Source organism: Rhinatrema bivittatum, chromosome 17 (genome assembly GCF_901001135.1).
Source record: "Rhinatrema bivittatum chromosome 17, aRhiBiv1.1, whole genome shotgun sequence".
Classification (NCBI taxonomy): Eukaryota; Metazoa; Chordata; class Amphibia; order Gymnophiona; family Rhinatrematidae; genus Rhinatrema; species Rhinatrema bivittatum.
In genome coordinates this window covers 50,323,238-50,341,910 of record NC_042631.1, presented here as the reverse complement: position 1 = coordinate 50,341,910, position 18,673 = coordinate 50,323,238, and the positions used below count along the sequence as shown (strand labels likewise).

Genomic DNA, 18,673 nt, shown 5'->3' with positions numbered 1-18,673 from the left:
ATATATTCCCAAATCAGAAGCCCTGCACTTATCTAGGAATAACACTCTCAATATGTTCTGATTGGTCAGTATGAATGGTATAAAAGGTTCCTCACATTACTAGAACTTTGAGTGACTTGGTGATTATACATTTGTATGGACCTGTCGCTCCCTGGAACAAACTTATCTGTACTTTGTTCCAGTACCTGTCTCTATTTCCTTTGTCTCTGTCTGTCTCATTAAAGTTTTATATTACATATTGCTTCAGTGGTTGGTTTAGAATTAACAGTAGCTTGCTAAAAATTTCGCAAACCACTTTATCTGAGTAGAAATTAGCTACATCTCAGGAGTTAAGGCTAAATTCCTGCAGGTTCTTCAAGATGTTAATGCATGTTCCTCTTCCTTCTGCTCCACCAGTCCCAAACCTATGGGTTATATCCTCTCATGCAGCATACATAGAGGCAGAGTTCTTTTCTTTTTTTTTTTTTTTTTTTAATGACATCACTAGCTTATACAGTATGTCATATTTAGAATGAATTCAGCCAGTGTTCTCTGCCTCAGTCACTAGTTGGATGAATTTTTGAGTACAGTACTCGTAAAACAGAAGGATTTATTCATTAGGAATCAGTCTATTTTCTAGAGATGTGTATCGTGTGATCGATCGTCTTAACGATCGATTTCGGCTGGGGGGGGAGGGAATCGGATCGTCGCGGTTTTGTTTTCTTAAATATCCCTAAAACCCACCCCGACCCTTTAAAATAAATCCCCCACCCTCCCGAACCCCCCCAAAATGTCTTAAATTACCTGGGGTTCAGTGGGGGGGTCCCGTTGTGATCTTCCACTCTCGGGCGTCGGGCCACGGGTGTGTTGATAGAAAATGGCACCGGCGCCATTTTGGTTCCTGTTCCCCGACGTCACGAGCATAGGAGATCACTCCCGGACCCCCGCTGGACCCCCAGGGACTTTTGGCCAGCTTGGGGGGGCCTCCTGACCCCCACAAGACTTGCCAAAAGTCCAGCGGGGGTCCCGGAACGACCTCCTGCACTCGAATCGTGTTGCCGTACGGCCGGCGCCATTTTGCTGTACGGCAAAAGCAAAATGGCGCCGGCCATATTGCCGTACAGCAAAATGGCGCCGGCCGAACGGCAACATGATTTGAGTGCAGGAGGTCGTTCCCGGACCCCCGCTGGACTTTTGGCAAGTCTTGTGGGGGTCAGGAGGCCCCCCCAAGCTGGCCAAAAGTCACTGGGGGTCCAGCGGGGGTCCGGGAGCGATCTCCTACGCTCGTGACGTCGGGGAACAGGAACCAAAATGGTGCCGGCGCTACCTTTGCCCTTTCATATGACAGGGCAAAGGTAGCGCCGGCGCCATTTTCTATCAACGCACCCGTGGCCCGACGCCCGAGAGTGGAAGATCACAACGGGAGCCCCCCACTGGACCCCAGGTAATTTAAGACATTTTGGGGGGGTTCGGGAGGGTGGGGGATTTATTTTAAAGGGTCGGGGTGGGTTTTAGGGATGTTTTAGTGTGCCGGTTTTCCCGCCCTCCCCCTTCCCCTCCCCCTTCCCCCGATTTACGATTTTTGACTATAAATCGGGGGAATTCCTATTAAATATCGCCTGTAACAATTTTTGACGATTTAAAATATATCGGACGATATTTTAAATCGTCAAAAAACGATTCACATCCCTACTATTTTCTTAGCATAAATTTTAAGGCTATATATGGGCCATGCTCCTAAGGATGTTTCTCCTGCAGTGAAGCACACTCAGACAGTATTTATTTTCTCTGCTCCCTTCTCTTTAACTTGACAAGGTTGAGTACCATTGGCTTGTTTTTACAAGTTAATTCTAACAAAGAAAGAGGAAAAATATAGTTAGTTACTAGTTTAAGCTGCTTGCCTTGTTACAGCCTTATCCTTGAACCCTTTCAAATTGAATCAATGGTTGTGGTGTTTGTGGTGCTAAGCGCACATCCAGTGAAGGAAGTCTATGTTCGATTTGCCATGGTAAATCTGAATCGCCTGATCTAACCTGGGTTGCAACTTCCACCAAAAAAGACTTCCTCCTTTGAGGCTCCAGGAACACAAAAATCTTCACCCAGGATGATTTCTGTCTCTGGAGAGGTGTTAACTTAGGCCATTCCATCAGCTGACTTGGTTGCGGTGCCATCTTGGATCAGCTTCCCAGGATGTTGGCTTTGAGTGCAGGATCTGGTTCAAGTCAGGGACTGCCTAAATTGCTACCAGGGCAGAACTTCTTTCAAGAAAAAAAGCAGGAAGTTCCTAGCACTAGTGCCAGGTGCCTTTTCTCCTGACTTTCTAAAGTTCTTGCATCAGGCATTTCATGCCTTACAAGGTCAGCAAGAAGGCATTGTAGATTATGGATAAAGTGAAATTTCAGCTTGGATTTCGCTCTCTTAATTAGGATTTGAGGATGATAGAGGTGGAAGTAGACTGGAATCTTTGGAACAAGGTGAGATTCAGTCAGGAGAAGATGACGAGGAACAGGTCAGGTTGTTTCATAAGGAGGAAATATCTGCACTAATTTGGATGGTTACTTCTGCTTTACGCCTTGAGGATGAAAAATTTGAGGTGACTTTAGGTTGGGATCCAATCTTGAGATGTACAGGAAAGACAGCTTCTACATTTCCTCTGCACCCGGAGTTTGAAACTATGATTATGTAAGAGTGGGAATCTTGAGAATAAGGCTATAGGCACCTAAGACTTTAATAAGGTGTATGCTATGCCACTAGAGTTGTTGGAATTTTTTTCCAACAACCGAGAGCAGACGCGATGGTTGCTGCAATAGCCAGGAGGACATTGTGGAGGGGAGTGCAACTCTTTGGGATGCCCAAGAAGGAAGCTAGAGTCAATTCTTAAGAATCTTTTTTCCACATGCTCTTTTATGCTTCAGGGAGTAGTTTGTGCTAGCTGTGTCTCTAGATCTTTGCGCCATTGGATTCAACAATATTGAGATTGAAAGCACTGCAAAGTTAGTTGACTACGGCCTATTTGTTTGATGCCTGATATGACATAATTAGAATTGCAGCTAGGTCTGTAGCTCTTTCTGTAGGAGCAAGACAGATTATTTGGCTAAGAAATTGGTCTGAGACTCAAGGTCCAAATCCAGACTTTTGCGCTTCCTGAACATACCCATCAGCCCAGACCAATGGGTTTTGCATCCCTACCAGCAGATGGAGTCAGAGAAACAAAACTTGGAGGCACTGCTACATACTGGGAGTGCCACCTGCAGTCCCTCAATATTTCTCGACTCCAGCAGGTGGTAATGGTGCAAACTTGCAGTCTAGGTTTAGTTTAAAAAAAAAAAAAGTTTATAAATGTTTCATTGAAGTAGGTGTAGGGTGTGAGAGGACAATGGAAGCTCCCTGAGGTGTTATTTATTCACTTTTTATATACCAACATTCGTGTTGACTTCATGTCAGTTAGGCACCTTTGTGGGCCATCCCTCAGGAGGAGTTGGGGGGTGGATACTCCTGACTTGGCTTTATCCACAACGTACTGGAGGGTCCAATAGCCAGAGGATCTGGCTCCCTTGACCCTCCGAGGCTCCACTCTTGGCCGCCACAGATCCTGTTCAGGAAAGTGTTTCGTCAATTTTTTCCTTGATAAAAAAAAAAAAAGTAATAATTAAGTACTGAGTTTTTCTGCAGGAAGGACTGTCTTCTGGGATCAGTGCTGGGCCTGAGCAGTGGTTGCTGTTGCCCAGGGCTGAAGGGTGGAAGAGTGGTCTTTGGCTGTGCCTACAGCCTGGGGCTCTGGGTGTATGCGGCAAGTGGTGCTGGGTTAGGCTCGCGGGGGGGAGTCCACTGTGCAACCATTCCTCCTTCACTGTCTTTTCTCCTGTATGCAGGCCAACCGGTGTTAGTTGGAGCAAGCGGGTCAGGGCCTCCCCGCGACCTAGTGGGTGCTGTGGTGCGTTAAGTCCTTTAATGGTGCCTAAACTTAAAATGGCCGTGTGCCGCACTTGTGGTTCCTCTGTGGTATGGCTGAATGCCCGGTCCCTCTGCCTGAATTGCAGCTTGGGGCAGAAGGATTCTTCCACAGGGGGCCAGGGTAGGAAAACAGGCCTCCATTAGTCCGGGCCTGTTCCTAATCTCGCTGAGGTGCATGATCAGGAGGATGCGGCACACCATAATGGTTCCCTGCCCCCTCTTTCCCCAGTGGAGTTGAAAGCCTTCAATGGGGAAGGGGATGCTATGGAAGACCCCCCAGGTTTGAGGGAGACTGATTCGGGGGATTTCTCCCCAGAATTTCTTCTTCATGAGGACTACCTCGCCAGGAGAGGCTTCAGGAGTAAGTGGGCGACTGCACGGCTCTGCAGTCCCTTGGATAAGAAGGTCAGGCCTGCTTTGCAGGGGACTAGTGTGGTCCTACAGAGTCTGGATTGCGTTGAATGGAAGCTATTGGCAAGTCCAGGTCTGGGGAGGAGTCCAATAACTGGCAGGAGGACCCTCTCTATTTATGGGACAGATCCGGTTGCGACGCCAGCCCCCGATGTGGATGGCTCCAAGGATTTATTTATTTATTTGTTCAGTTTTATATACCATCATTCGGTGCAGCCATCATAACGGTTTACAAAAATCAAACAGAGAATAAACCATTAAAAACATTGATGCATAAATTAATAGTGGGAAATAAGAAGGGATCGGGGAGAGGCTGGTGGAGAAAAAGGGAGCATAAGGAAAAGAAGGGAAAAGGATTATGGTAATAGTATTGGTATTTAAACATCTTCGGGATGGTCTTCTAGAGTTGTTAATTATAAGTTCATATTGCTATTATAATGGTCATTGCCAGACGATATTTCATTATCTCTTTTGCATGAGTATGGTTGGTAGTCTTGGTTAAAATTAGATTGTTGAAATAAATAATCGTTAACGTAGACTTTATGAAAAAGAAAAGTCTTTAGCTCCTTCTTGAAAGTTTTGATATTAGTTTGAGTTCTTAAATAAGGTGGTAAAGAGTTCTATTTTTTAGGACAGGAAATGGAGAAAGCTCTATTTCTTGTTGAAAGATGAGCATCTTTGATGGGTGGAATAATTAGACGAGAAGTATTATTTGATCGAAGATTCCTGTTGTTGTTCTGTAGCGTGATTTTTAAGCTTGTTTGTTTGTGGTGATCGGAATGAATTAATTTGTGTATAATTATTAAAATCTTATAATCAATTTGTGATTTAATAGGGAGCCAGTGTAGTGAAGATAATATATTTTATTTATTTTATTTTATTTGCGTTTTTTCTATACCGGCATTCATGGTTAGAAACCACCTCATGCCGGTTTACATGTAACAAGGGGTGAGAATAGAGAATGGAACATAAACAAGTGCAAGGAGATCAAAAGTTACATTACAACAAGGGTCTTAAACTTGGAGGAGAGATAAGAATAAGAGAGCCGAACTGTAAGGATTACATTATTTACATTATATACATTATACTGTGAAGTCTCTTGTATAATTTACTATCTCTTATAAAATTGCTATTATTTAGTTCGGATCTGGGAAGGCTTGTTTAAATAGCCAAGTTTTAAGTCTTTTTCTAAATGTTGGCAGGCAGGGTTCCTGTCTCAGTTCTGGTGGGATGGAGTTCCACAAAGTAGGTCCTGCTGTGGAGAATGCCCTGTCTCTGAGAGTCTTATGGTGAAAGGTTTTGGCAGGAGGAGCCCGTAGTGAATCTCTGTAGGACTCTCTGATTGGTCTGTTGGAGATATGTTTTTTAAATGGGATTTGGAGGTTAAGTGGAGAGAGTTGATGGAAAGCTTTGTAGATGGTGGTAATGGACTTATATAAGATTCTATAGTGAACTGGTAGCCAATGTAAGTCTTTGAGAATCAGGGATATGTGGTCTCTTCTTCTTGTGTTTGTCAAAATTCTGGCCACCGTGTTCTGAACCATCTGGAGGGGTTTAGTGTGGGAAGACGGTAGACCTAATAGAATGGAATTGCAATAATCTAGCTTAGAGAAGATTATTGATTGCAGGATTGTTCTGTAGTCGTGGAAGTGATCATTCTGTAGTCGTGGAAGTGATCATTCTTTTTTTTTCTAGTTAAAATTCGTGCTGCAGAGTTTTGAAGAATCTATAAAGGCTTGATGTTGATATATGGAAGGCCAATCATAAGGGAATTACAGTAGTCAATGGTTGAGAAGATAATTAGTTGTAAAACTGTTTTGAAATCTACTAAATTTAGAAAAGGTTTTCTGCCATAGAATTAGGAGTTTGTGATAACCTTCTTTGATTTTGGTGGTAATGTGGTTATTATAAGATAGGTTATTGTCAATTATTACTCCAAGGTTTCTGACGTGATTGACAGGGGATATTGGCTTAATTTAATGACCCTGACACATGAATTTCTGGCATCTGAAGGGGATGGTCTGCGGGCAGTGTGCTTATTCAGGTGGGAGGAGCTTTGGCCTGTGATTCTTAAGGTCTTGGAAGAGTTAGGCGTGAAGTTCCTCTGGAGGAGTCTGATAAATGAGGGAGTCAATCCGGTCCTGGATGGTCCTTGAGGGCCCATAAGTGCTTTTCCTTTGCCCAAGAAGATCCAGAAGCTGGTGAACCAGGAATAGGACTCTCCGGACTTGGGTCTGAAGGTGAGCAGAGCAATGGCTAAGCTTTCTCCCTTGATGGAAGACACTGAAGATTCTGAAGGTGGACGCGGCTGTGTCGGCTGTTACCAAGAATATGACAATTCCGGTGGCAGGGCGGCCACCTTGAAGGATGTTCAGGACCACAGGCTGGAGGTGCAGGTCAAACGGATGTTTGAGGTCTCCACATTGTCATGTGTGGCGGTATGCTCTAGTCTGATGCAGAGGGCCTGTCTGTGTTGGGTGCAGAAGTCTCCGGAGAGTATAGCAGCAGGAGATGGTGCTGCCCTGTAGGCAGCCAGGTTAGAGGGTGGGATCACCTATGTGGCAGATGTGCTGTATGACTTGGTGTGTTCATCAGCTCACAGTATGGTCTCGTCGGTGGTGGCTCGTAGGCTTCTGTGGTTACATAGTTGATCGGTGGACTTATCGTCCAAGGTCCAGCACTGCAATCTTCTGGAAGCTTTTGTTTGGAGAGGACTTGGATCAGTTGATGAAGGTGTTGGGGAGCCAAAGAGGAATAGGCTGCAGGAAGCCCGCTAGGAAGGTGTTTCCAGCTCAAGCCCATTTTTGGGATACTCGCAGGTTCCAGTCTGGCAAGACCTCTTCTGGCTCCTCGGCAAAGCAGGGTGCTGTTTGTCAGCAATCCTTTCTTAGAACCTGCAGATCGACCAGAGATGGGTCAAGATAGAGCTCTGGCGGAGGAAAGTCAGCCCAATGAAGCCAGGGGTCCCCCACTCCTTCGTAGAAGCTCTAGGAGGCAGATTTTCTAATTTTTACGAGGAGTGGGAAAGGATTACTTCGGACCGCTGGGTGCTGGAGGTAATTCGAGAAGGCTACGCTCTAGAGTTTTTGTGCCCTGTAAGGGAGGCCTTTGTGGAATCTTACGTGCTCACATGTACTGGCAACTTTGCAGAGGCTGCGCGACCTCAAAGTGATTGTTCCCATCCCGTTGTCTGAGCAGGGACGGGGAGGTATTCCGTGTACTTTGTAATGTCCAAAAAGGATGGCTCCTTTCGACCCATTCTCGACTTACGGAAAGTAAACCAGTCCCTTCAGTTCCCATGTTTTCACATGGAGATGCTACGCACTGTAGTAGTGGCGGTGCACAAAAGAGAGTCCTTGGCCTCCCTGGATGTCACTGAAGCATACCTGCATATTCCCATTCGGAGAGACCATCAGAAGTTTCTTTGTTTCATGGTGTTGGGCCAGCATTTTGAGTTCCGGGCTCTCCCCTTTGGTCTATCGATAGCACCATGTTCGTTCACTAAGGTGATGGTTGTAGTTGGAGTGGTCCTTTGCAAGGAAGGAATTTTGGTTCATCCGTATCTGGATGATTGGCTGATTCAAGCGAAGTCCAAGGAGCCGTGCGAAAGGTCTCTCCAGAGGGTGATGTTGACCTTACGGTCTCTCGGTTGAGTCATAAATGTTCAGAAGATTCATTGCAATCACAGAATCTTGGTTAAAACAGACAGACACAGTCTTAAAAAATCAAATAGCACACAAGAACTATGATGTTTTTTCAATCCCCAGATTCAATAAAAGAGGGGGGGGACTAATGCTAATAATTGAAAAAAAATGTAAATGTAAACTAATACGCACAATACCACCACGAAACCATGAAATTGCCCTGTTTGAAATGATAAGTTTACAAATCTGCCTAATATACTGCCCACCGAGCCTACTAGAATTAAATAGCTCCCCACTAATTGAGTTCTTAACAACACACTTAAATACTAACAAACCTACCATCATACTAGGAGACTTCAACCTGCACATAGACACAAAGCCCCTGTCTAACACCTGCCAAACAATATTAGACTTTGACTGCACTAGGATTCACTCTTATTACTGATAAACCCACGCATAGAGCAGGACACTCTCTCGATATAACATTCATCAGCCACAACCACTTAGAACACATTAAAACCAATTACACACCCATCCCATGGTCCGATCACTTCCTCATACAATCCTATTTATTATTATTTATTATTATTTAATTTCTTTTACTATACCGATGCTCAAGACTAGGTCTTATCGTACCGGTTTACAATGTAACTGAGGGGAAACCAATTAACATCAAGGTAGAAAGTAAAGTTACATTAAACAGGGAGCGTAAAACCTGGGCAATGGAAGACAGTACAGAATTTAAACTAAGAAACAATTAGAGAGAGATAAATATATAATCAACAAAAACTATAAGATACATAAACATAGATTTATCCTAGGCAGTTATTAGCATGGTATGTCCAGTGGGAGAAGGAAAGGGTGAGATTGGGTGTGGGGGAAGGGGAGAGGGAAAAGATCCTCTATTAAATACAGTGAACCCCATACACAAGAAGGAAAAAAAAGAACCAATCAAAGTGAAATATCGCCCACCATATGACCTAGAAACCCTAAAAGAAAAGTTAGAAGAAAAACTAACAAAATTAGATTACACAAACTGCTGCTCCACAACCACAGCATGGCTGCAAACAACAAGAGAAATAGCTGAAGAGATAAACCCAATCAAACATATTAACATTAAGGATACTAAACAAACAAACCCATGGTATAATGAAAAAATAAAGGAAATCAAGAGAAAGCTAAGAAAAAAAGAATGGAGGAAAAATAAAAACAATGAAAACTTAACAAAATACAGAAAACACCTAGCATTCTATAAACAAGTCATTCTAGATAAAAAAAAAAAAAACAGTTCTATAGCTCTAAAATAGAAAAATATGAAAACAACCCAAGAACATTATTTACCATAGTAAAAAACCTCACTAATGACAAATCCGAATCTCCACAAACCCTTCCAGAAAATAGATGCAACGAAATTGCAACTTTTTTTAATGACAAAATCAAGAACCTAAAAATTAAAATACCAAATACTACGAAACAAGAAATTAAAATGAAAAAAAGAGAAATCAAACAATGGTCAACATTCTATGAAGTATCAGAATTGGAAATCGAAATTTTGCTAAAAAAACTAAATCCCGCCCCATATGCATGCGACACAATAACAACCACAGATATAAAAAAAGTAGCCAACACTATATCACCGACACTGGCAAAGATTGTTAATCTATCCTTAGAGGAAGGAGCCATGCCAGATGCCCTGAAAGGAGCAATCGTAAAACCCATTTTAAAGAAAAAAAACAGCGACCCACTTAACCTGAGCAACTACAGACCTGTATCAAACCTACCCTTAATTGCAAAATTAATAGAAAAAACAATACAAAAGCAACTAGCGGAACACCTAGACAACAATAACATACTATATCCCTCACAACATGGTTTTAGAAAACATTATAGCACAGAGACACTACTACTAGCACTGACAGACAACATCATGAGAGGATTCGATAACGGTAAACATTACATTCTAGTGATGCTAGACCTCTCAGCAGCTTTTGATACCGTAAACCACGACATACTCCTAAATAGACTAGAAGAAATAGGATTAGACAACAAAACAATCAGCTGGTTCAGATCATATCTAAGCGACAGATATTTTCAAGTTCAAATCAGAGATTCGATATCAGATAAAATAGACCTTCAGACAGGAGTACCACAGGGATCCGCACTGTCTGCCACACTCTTCAACATATATCTACTGCCATTATGCCACCTACTAGCTGGCCTGGGAATCACTCACTACATATATGCAGACGATATTCAATTCATATTACCCATTGACGATACAATGGAGAAAACATTAAACATAGCCAACATGTATCTAGACATCATAAAACAACCATTAAAGCAAATGGAGCTAGTAATCAATATAGAGAAGACTGAATTCCTTCATTTAGAAAGAAAAAAAACATGGAGATCTCACACAACCTAATCACACTCAATAACAACAAACAAATAATACTTGCAGAGAAAGTCCGGAATCTAGGAGTAATAATAGACACAGAACTAAGCTTAAAACAACATATATCCATAAAAGTAAAAGAAGGATACGCCAAACTCATGGTCCTCAGAAAACGCAAACCACTTCTAACGACCGCCAACTTTCGATCAGTACTACAAGCACTAATATTTGCAAGCACTGACTATTGCAATACCCTTCTACTAGGTCTACCATACACCTCCATAAGACCACTACAAATATTGCAGAACACGGCTGCAAGAGTATTAACTGGAAAAAGGAAGAGAGATCACATTATGGAAACACTAGCTGAGCTGCACTGGCTTCCCATTGAACAAAGAATTCAGTACAAGACACTATGCACTATACACAAATTAATACACAATGAAAACGCAGACTGGCTGAACACAGCCCTTCGAGTACACATCCCCAATAGAAATCTAAGATCAGCCAACAAAGCCCTTCTGACTATTCCATCAGTCAAGACAGCAAGACTAACGCAGGTAAGAGAGAGGGCATTATCACTAGCAGGACCCATATTATGGAACTCCATGCCATTGGAATTAAGACTACAAAGAGAAAACAAAACTTTCAGAAAAAATCTTAAAACTTGGCTATTCAAACAAGCCTTTCAAAAAGAGAAGGGAGAATAGAATCCAGGGAAATGCAAGATTCAAACCAGGTAAGTGCAAGTGAAAAAACACCCACACAAACAGAAATCACTAAGGGTGTATGTTTTTGTTTTAATAGAATTCATCAGTAAAGGATAAGTTACTTATAGAATGAGTCCTCAACTCAAAACCGCTATAGAATCGACCGGGACATGATAGTGATCACACTCATTTTAACAACTAACTTTGATTAAACTATGTTACCGAACATTATGGCACCTGTGTAAAATGATAGAGGTTAATAGCATTACTTTTGTGCCTTATTGTAAACCGTTGTGACGGTACCCACCTTAACGACGGTATAGAAAAAGATTTAAATAAATAAAATAAATAAATGTGGAGCTGACTCAATCCTTGGTGTACCTGAAGGCTCTGTTTGACACTTGGGGCAGAGTCTTCCTGGCAGTGGACCAGGTGGAAAAATTGCAATTCCAGGTGCAGTGGCTTCTTCAGTTGGCGGTGCCGACAGCGTGGGACTATTTACAGGTCCTGGGGTCCTTGGCTTGCAGGTTGGATTTGTTCCCTGGGCCTTTGCAGAGGTCTCATGTGCGCAATGCGCACTGTTGTCCAGGTGGAGTCCTTTGTCTGAGGAATATCAGCATTCCTTGCCCCTGTATTGAGATTCCAGGTCCAGTCTCTCATGGTGGCTATCTCATCTCAATCTAGAAGATGAGACAGCCCTGGAATCACCAAACTGAGTAGTGGTGTCCACGGATGAAAATCTCTTTGGTTGGGGGGGGGGGGGGGCCGGGGGGCCAGTGTTCTTGGGCCAGACAGAAGAAGGTCTGGCATCCAGGAGAGAGGTCCTGGTCAGTCAATTGTCTGGAGACAAGGGCAGTGCACCGAGCCCTGGAGGTTGGATGGTTTGGGTATTCTCAGACAACACGACCGCGGTGGCATACATCAATCATCAGGGTGGCTCGAGGAGTCATGCCGTGGCCCTGGAAGTTCGAAGGTTGTTTGCATGGGCAGAGCACCTGGAGGTGGGAGTAGACAATGTGCAAGCAGATTTCCTCAGCAGACAACAGCTGGATTCAGGGGAGTGGGAGTTGTCCCCTGAGGCGTGGAATTACATCTGCGCTAGTTGGGGAGTTCAGTTGGATTTGATGGTGACGCGAGCCAACAAAGACAGATTTTTCAGTCATCAAAGAGCCTGGTTTGATGGGTCTCGATGCTCTTGTGTGCCCCTGGCCGACAGGAATCCTTCTTTAAGTATTTCCTCTGTGGCCCCTTATCAGGCGGGTCCTCAGGCGCATAAAGTGCACCCGGGGAATGGGGTGTTTGTGGCGCAGAAGTGGCCTTGACGTCTGTGGTACGCATATCTGATACGGCTTGTAGAAGAAGGTCCCCTCACACTAAAGCATCTTTCAGGGCTGTCATGATAGGGACCCATATTCTCAGATTAGGAGGGTCTCTTCTGTCTCGTGGCCTGGCTTTTGAGAGGCGGCATCTGCGTTTGAAGGGCTAATCTGACCAAGTCATTCACTTGAATCAGTCCATCTTCCTGACGTCTCTGAGCAAAGAGAGAGATGAGAAGTATAGTCTTTTGTGACCCTTGGATGTCAAGAGACATATTGTCAGGTATCTGAAGGTTATTAAATCTTTACGGAAGACAGATCGCCTGTTTGCCCTTCACGGTGGTACCATGCAGGGAGAGCCAGCCTCATGGGCTACTATAGCTTGCTGGATTAAGGAAGTAGTCATGGCTGCATACAATGATGCTGGGAAGCTGTTACCTAGTCAGGTAAGGCCTCATTCCACTAGGGCTCAGGCAGTGTCATGGGCGGAAGTGAAATTGTCTCCTGTCGACATTTGCTGTGCTGTGACGTGGTCCTCATTACACACTTTTTCCAGGTATTATTGTCTGGATGTGCAAGCCCTGGAGGATGCAGCCTTTGAACGTGCAGTTTTGAGTGGACCGCAGGCAGTTTCCTGCCCTATTCGGGAGTAGCTTGGGTACATCCCGATTGTTCTTGATTCATCTGACTGAACACTAAGAAATGAGAAATTACTACATACCTGATAATTTCCTTTTCTTTAGGACTGTCAGATGAATCCAGCTTCCCTCCCCTGGCTGCCAAATGGTTGTATTATAGTCCTCCTCAGTGACTCTGTGTTACAAGGATTACCGGTAAGTGTTAGTCCAGTCCCTAGACTACTGTTAATACATTCTTGTCCGAGCTCAGTGTTGCCTCTGGCTGAGTATTGAAATGGTTATCTGTTTTATCTAGTTTTGTTAGTCTGTCCACAATTGCTTGTTACGCATGCTGGCCGCGGCAGACCTGCGGCTCGGCCCCCTCACCTTTCTCAAGTGAATCCAGTGCCTGGTCCCTCGTCCCTGGCAGCGGTAGGCCGCCGGCTCCATCCTCTGGCCACCCCTGATGCCTCCGGCTCAGCTACTGATCCTTGTGCTCCGCTTCAGGCCTCTCCGCGTGGTGCGTGGAGAGACGCCGCTACTCAGCACTGTGCCCCTCCCTAGGCGTGCGCGCATGTGCGCATCACTATGTCTTAAGTAGGGCCTGCGGCGGGAACTGAGCCACAGCCCCGGATGATGACATCAGCAGAGCTCCAGTATATAAGCCCAGGCCCCGCTTCCTAGGATTGCCTTTGCAACAGGTCTCATCGCTGGTCAAGTACTCGTTGCCTCCTAAGAGACTCTCCTCGTTCCTGGTTCCTGATCTTCATTGACTCCTGTTTCTAGTTTCCTCATTCCTGTGTTCCTGATCCTCAGCCTATCCTCGGATTGCCTCCTCGGACTTTGACCTCCGCTTTGCCTGACCACGCCATTGACTCTCTCCAAACCCGGACCTCTGCTTTGCCTGACCATGCCGTTGACTCTCTCCAAGCCCGTACCTCTGCTTTGCCTGACCACACCATTGCCTCCCTCCAAGCCCGGACCTCTGCATTGCCTGACTACTCCGTTGCCTCTCTCCAGACCCGGACCTCTGCATTGCCTGACTATTCCATTGCCTCTCTCCAGACCCGGACCTCTGCATTGCCTGACTATTCCATTGCCTCTCTCCAGACCCGGACCTCTGCATTGCTTGACTACGTTCTTGACTCTCTACTTGTCCAGACCTCAGCCCTGCTTGCCACTGCTTCCAGATTGCCGCCAGCCCTGACTCCAGCTTGCCCTACAATGCCTCTTCAGTCTACGTCCTGGACTTGGCTCATTCAGGCTTCAGCCTGTTATTGCTCGGGTGTCCCCTGTCTGACTTTGATTCCATTGGCGCCCTGGTCTCAGGAACTCCACCTCGCCCAATACAGACTTTTCCTCTTCTCAGTTGCTGCCTCTGGGCTGACCTTGATCCTTTCATCGATGACGATATACGGAGGCCCACCTATGTCCAGCCGACCCTGGCACCCAAAGGCTCAACCCGTGGGAACGAGGGCTGGTATTGGTGAAGCACCAGCCGGCCTCTGTCCTTCAGCCTACTCCGCCTGCCGACAGTGGGGACCCGTATGATCCCTCCTACGGGTTGCACCAACCTCACCTCGGCCCAAAGGTCCACCTCCGGTGCAACATTGCTTTTGAAGAGAATACTGGCAGGCTGATGTCACTGCAGGGGTATAACTGTAACATCAGTTTGCTCCATCTCCATCTGCTGGTAGAGGTGCATAACCCACTTGTTCTGGATTCATCTGACTGTCCTAAAGAAAAGGAAATTAACAAGTAAGTAGTTAGTTCTAATTTTTAACACTCTTTAGTAAATAGACCCCAAGCAAAGCAGTCCAAGGGGAAATGACATTGCTTGGAAGCTACCAAGTGGTGGATACAGGGAGCCTGGAATTTAGTAAGACAATAACAAAGCTAAGTAGATCACAGGGAATTGCTGTACTACCTGTTGGGAGCTGTGGGCTTTGAATTTCTGTTAAAGCCCAGCATGAGGTAAAGATCCTAGTGCATATGGACAACAGATCCAGAGGCCTGAACTGTTTGTGTTTCATCTGTGTGACAATCAGTCCAAAGGGATAAGCTCCCATCATGCCAGGGACTAAGCTACATGAGAATTGGAACTGTATAAATGTGTGAATAAAACTAGTGTGTAGTGCTTGTACACCTTCTTGTGTATCCAGTCCATCACCAATTCTGAGTTGGCTAGAGGAAAAATACCAGTTGCATTAGGCATGAAGTTTGGCTACGAGTCATAAGCACTGATTGCTTTTCCCCTTAGATTTCTGATAGAACGAAGCTATGGCATTCCTTACTACTGCAAAGAGCTGCTGCAGTGTCTGTCTGTCAGTAAACTCATTGAGCTATGCCCCTTGGAGCAGGAGGCAGAGAATGAGATGGATGTTTTTCTCACCAAATCACAGAAAGCAGTGAAGAGCTTCAATACCAGCAAATTATTCGAGAGACATGCTGCGAGTCATAAATGTAAGTCATTTTTTCAGTCTCTGACCATGATATGCCTGTAAGTCCTTCAGCCTCAGGGGGAAGACATGGCTGGGAATCAGCAAAGGCTCTTGGGTTCTGACACCATTATATGTATTTTTTTTTTATTATTATTGTTTGATTGGAGAGTTTTTATTTTGTATAACACTTAAAGCACCAATTATCCCATGACAAGCAGGATGCTAGTCCTCACATATGGGTGACATCACTGATGGAGCCCTATCACGGAAAACTTTCTGTCAAAGTTTCTAGAAACTTTTGACTGGCACACTGAGGCCACTGAGCATGCCCAGCATGCCATCATTCCCTGAGCCACAGGGGTCTCCCTTCAGTCTTCTTTTTTCCACTCTGCTGTTAGCCTCGCGGGTAAGGAGCCCTGTGTGGTAAATTCACTCTATAAAAATTTCACAAAATATTCATTAAAAAGTATCCCACTGTAGGGGTCTCCCTCTTTTTCATCTCCGGTGAGTGATTTGAATTTTCCGGTTGATTCCGTTATAGATTAAATCCAGTCAGAAGGTCATCGACGGCTGTCTGGCTTTTGATATGGCTACCAGGTTTAAAAAGTGCCCGAATTGCTCTCGCGCTATGTCCATAACGGACCCGCACATTGAATGTGTACTCTGACTCGGCGAGAGACATGATGTGTCGACATGCCTGAAATGCGCTGAAATGACACCGAAGGGTAGACGAGTGTGTATGGATGACATGGAGCATCTTTTTCATCTTCAACTGATGCCGTCGACTTCAACTTTGACACAATCGTCTCTGGCTGGAGCGGTTAAAAAAGTAGTTCTAAAAACCTGATGTAGTCTGGACGAAGCGGGTGATCGACCATCACCGACCCCTTCCCGGTCATCTATAAGGTCTACATCCATTCTTGAAACAATGGGCATCGAACATCGACAAAAGCACCGACATCAACATCAGAGGCCTCAAGATCCGGATTCGGACACGATGCCTGGAGTTCCCTCGATACCTATCGAACCAACTCCTAAGAAACCTCGGAGGGAGGAGTCTCTACTGCCCTTGGGGCCTCTGACTCCTAGGTGATCCCCACCGATATCGGTGCCGGGAACCATGCCTCCACAGGGACCTGTGGAGAGGCCGGTTTCGCCTTCATTGCCTCCCCCCTATAGCTGCTCTGACTTCATCAGCTATTAGGGCGGAACTGGATGGTTATATCCGCCAGGCAGTTCAAGATGCACTCTGAGAGATGCCTTCAATACCACTGCCGATGCCGATTCCACCTTCGATGCCAGTTCCATCGTTGGTGCCAATCCCTTCACCGGTGTCGATTCCATTGCCATCACTGAGTCCATCGCCGGCTCCGACTCCATCACCAATGCCGACACCCTCGCCGGCCCCGATGCCTACACCGATGCCGGATATGTCGTTCTTGGCGCCAATACTGGAAAAATTGGATACTCTCATCGGGGCCAATCCAGTGAAACTACTCGATGCCCCGACGCCACGGCCTATAGGAGAAGAAATAACGAAAGATCTACCGATGCCTGAGCCTATACCAGGTCCATCGGGAATCTCTCATCCAAAACCAACTTTCTCTTCATTATTTCCTTTGAGACCACCGGTAAAACCCTTGATGCCATTTATTTATTTAGATTTATATTCTGATTTTTGCACTTTTAAGTGGATTACATTCAGGTACTGTAGGTATTTCCCCATCCCCAGCGGGCTTATAATCTAAGTTTGTACCTGAGGCAATGGAGGGTAAAGTGACTTGCCCAAGTTCACAAGGAGTGACAGTGGGACTCGAACCCTGGTCTCCTGGTTCATAGCCCACTGCTCTAACCACTAGGCTACTCCTCCACTCCATCTTTCCATTCTCCATCGACTCCTCCACGTCCACCTTCCTCGGACACTTGGGATGATCCAGATACTGATTCTTCATCGGAGGATGTCCTATCAGATCATTCTCCTCTAGAGGGAAGAAGGAAGTTCCCTCCAGAGGGACCTCTCTTTTTCTACTTTCATTAAGGAGATGGCTGACACTATCTCTTTCCAGTTAGTATCGGAAGAAGATACTAGACAGAAAACACTGGAGGTATTGCAATTCATGGCTCCAACTAAAGACATCCTGGCAATACCAGTACATGAAGTGTTTGTGGAATTACAGCACAGGTTATGGGAACACCCTTGTACCATACCACCTGTGAATAAACGAACTGATGCCACCTATTTGGTACAGCACATTCCTGGCTTTAGAAGCCCTAACTACCCCCACCAATCGGTAGTAGTAGAGTCGGATCAAAAGAAATCTAAGAGGATTAAACCACATTCCTCAAATCCTCCTGGAAAGGAACACAGATTTTTGGATACCATTGGCAGAAAGATGCTCCAAGGCTCAATGCTAGTTTCCAGAATTGCGTCCTACCAACTTTATATGATGCAGTACCAGCGTAATCTGTGGAAACAACTCCAAGAGTTATCTGAATCTCTTCTCCAACAGTTCCAGGATTCTTTCAGCAACATTATTTAAGTTAATAATTATATGACGTTTATATAATATTATATTATATTATATTACATTATATGAAGTTTCATTGTAAACAGATATGATTTTTACTTTTACAGGAATGTCGGTATAGAAAAAATAAATAAATAAATAAATAAATTATTTATAAAGTCCTGGAAGCTGGAAAACATGAAGTTAGAGCAGCATACGATAGCTTTGAAACTTCATCCAGGATGGCTGCTACAGGCATTAGTGCTCACAGATGGGCCTGGCTGAAAGCCTCAGACCTAAGATCAGAAATACAGGAAAAGCTTGCTGATCTTCCTTGTACAGGAGATAATCTCTTTGGAGACGAGGTACGTGAGGCAGTCTCACAACTGAAGGAGCACTCGGAAACTCTACGTCATCTTTCCTCTGTTCCACCAGAATCCTAGCCATCTGCACGTATTCCTCCCAGGAAGGATTCCAAAAGACCATATTATAGACCACAGAGATACTATCCTCCAGCAACCCATGGTAGGTCATCAAGGCCAACGCAAAGAGCACAAGCCCGACAACCCAAGAGCACCTAGAGCTCAGCCTCCACCGCAAACAGGCCCGGCTTCGGGATTTTGAAAGCTCACCAGAGAACCGAAGCCTGTCTGCCAATCTGACCCCAAATTTACCTGTAGGTGGTTGGATCACTTTTTT

The 18,673-nt window shown here is 44.9% G+C and overlaps 1 protein-coding gene across 1 annotated transcript in view; it reads left to right on the top strand.

The window, feature by feature from the left end:
* LOC115079136 (adenylate cyclase type 10-like) overlaps positions 1-18,673 on the top strand; it is a 621,147-nt gene that overhangs the window by 278,760 nt on the left and 323,714 nt on the right. The window contains exons 16-18 of the mRNA XM_029582255.1: positions 4,020-4,054; positions 4,163-4,294; positions 15,298-15,489. Coding sequence (XP_029438115.1) covers positions 4,020-4,054; positions 4,163-4,294; positions 15,298-15,489 — 359 coding nt within the window. The remainder of the gene's footprint in view (positions 1-4,019; positions 4,055-4,162; positions 4,295-15,297; positions 15,490-18,673) is intronic.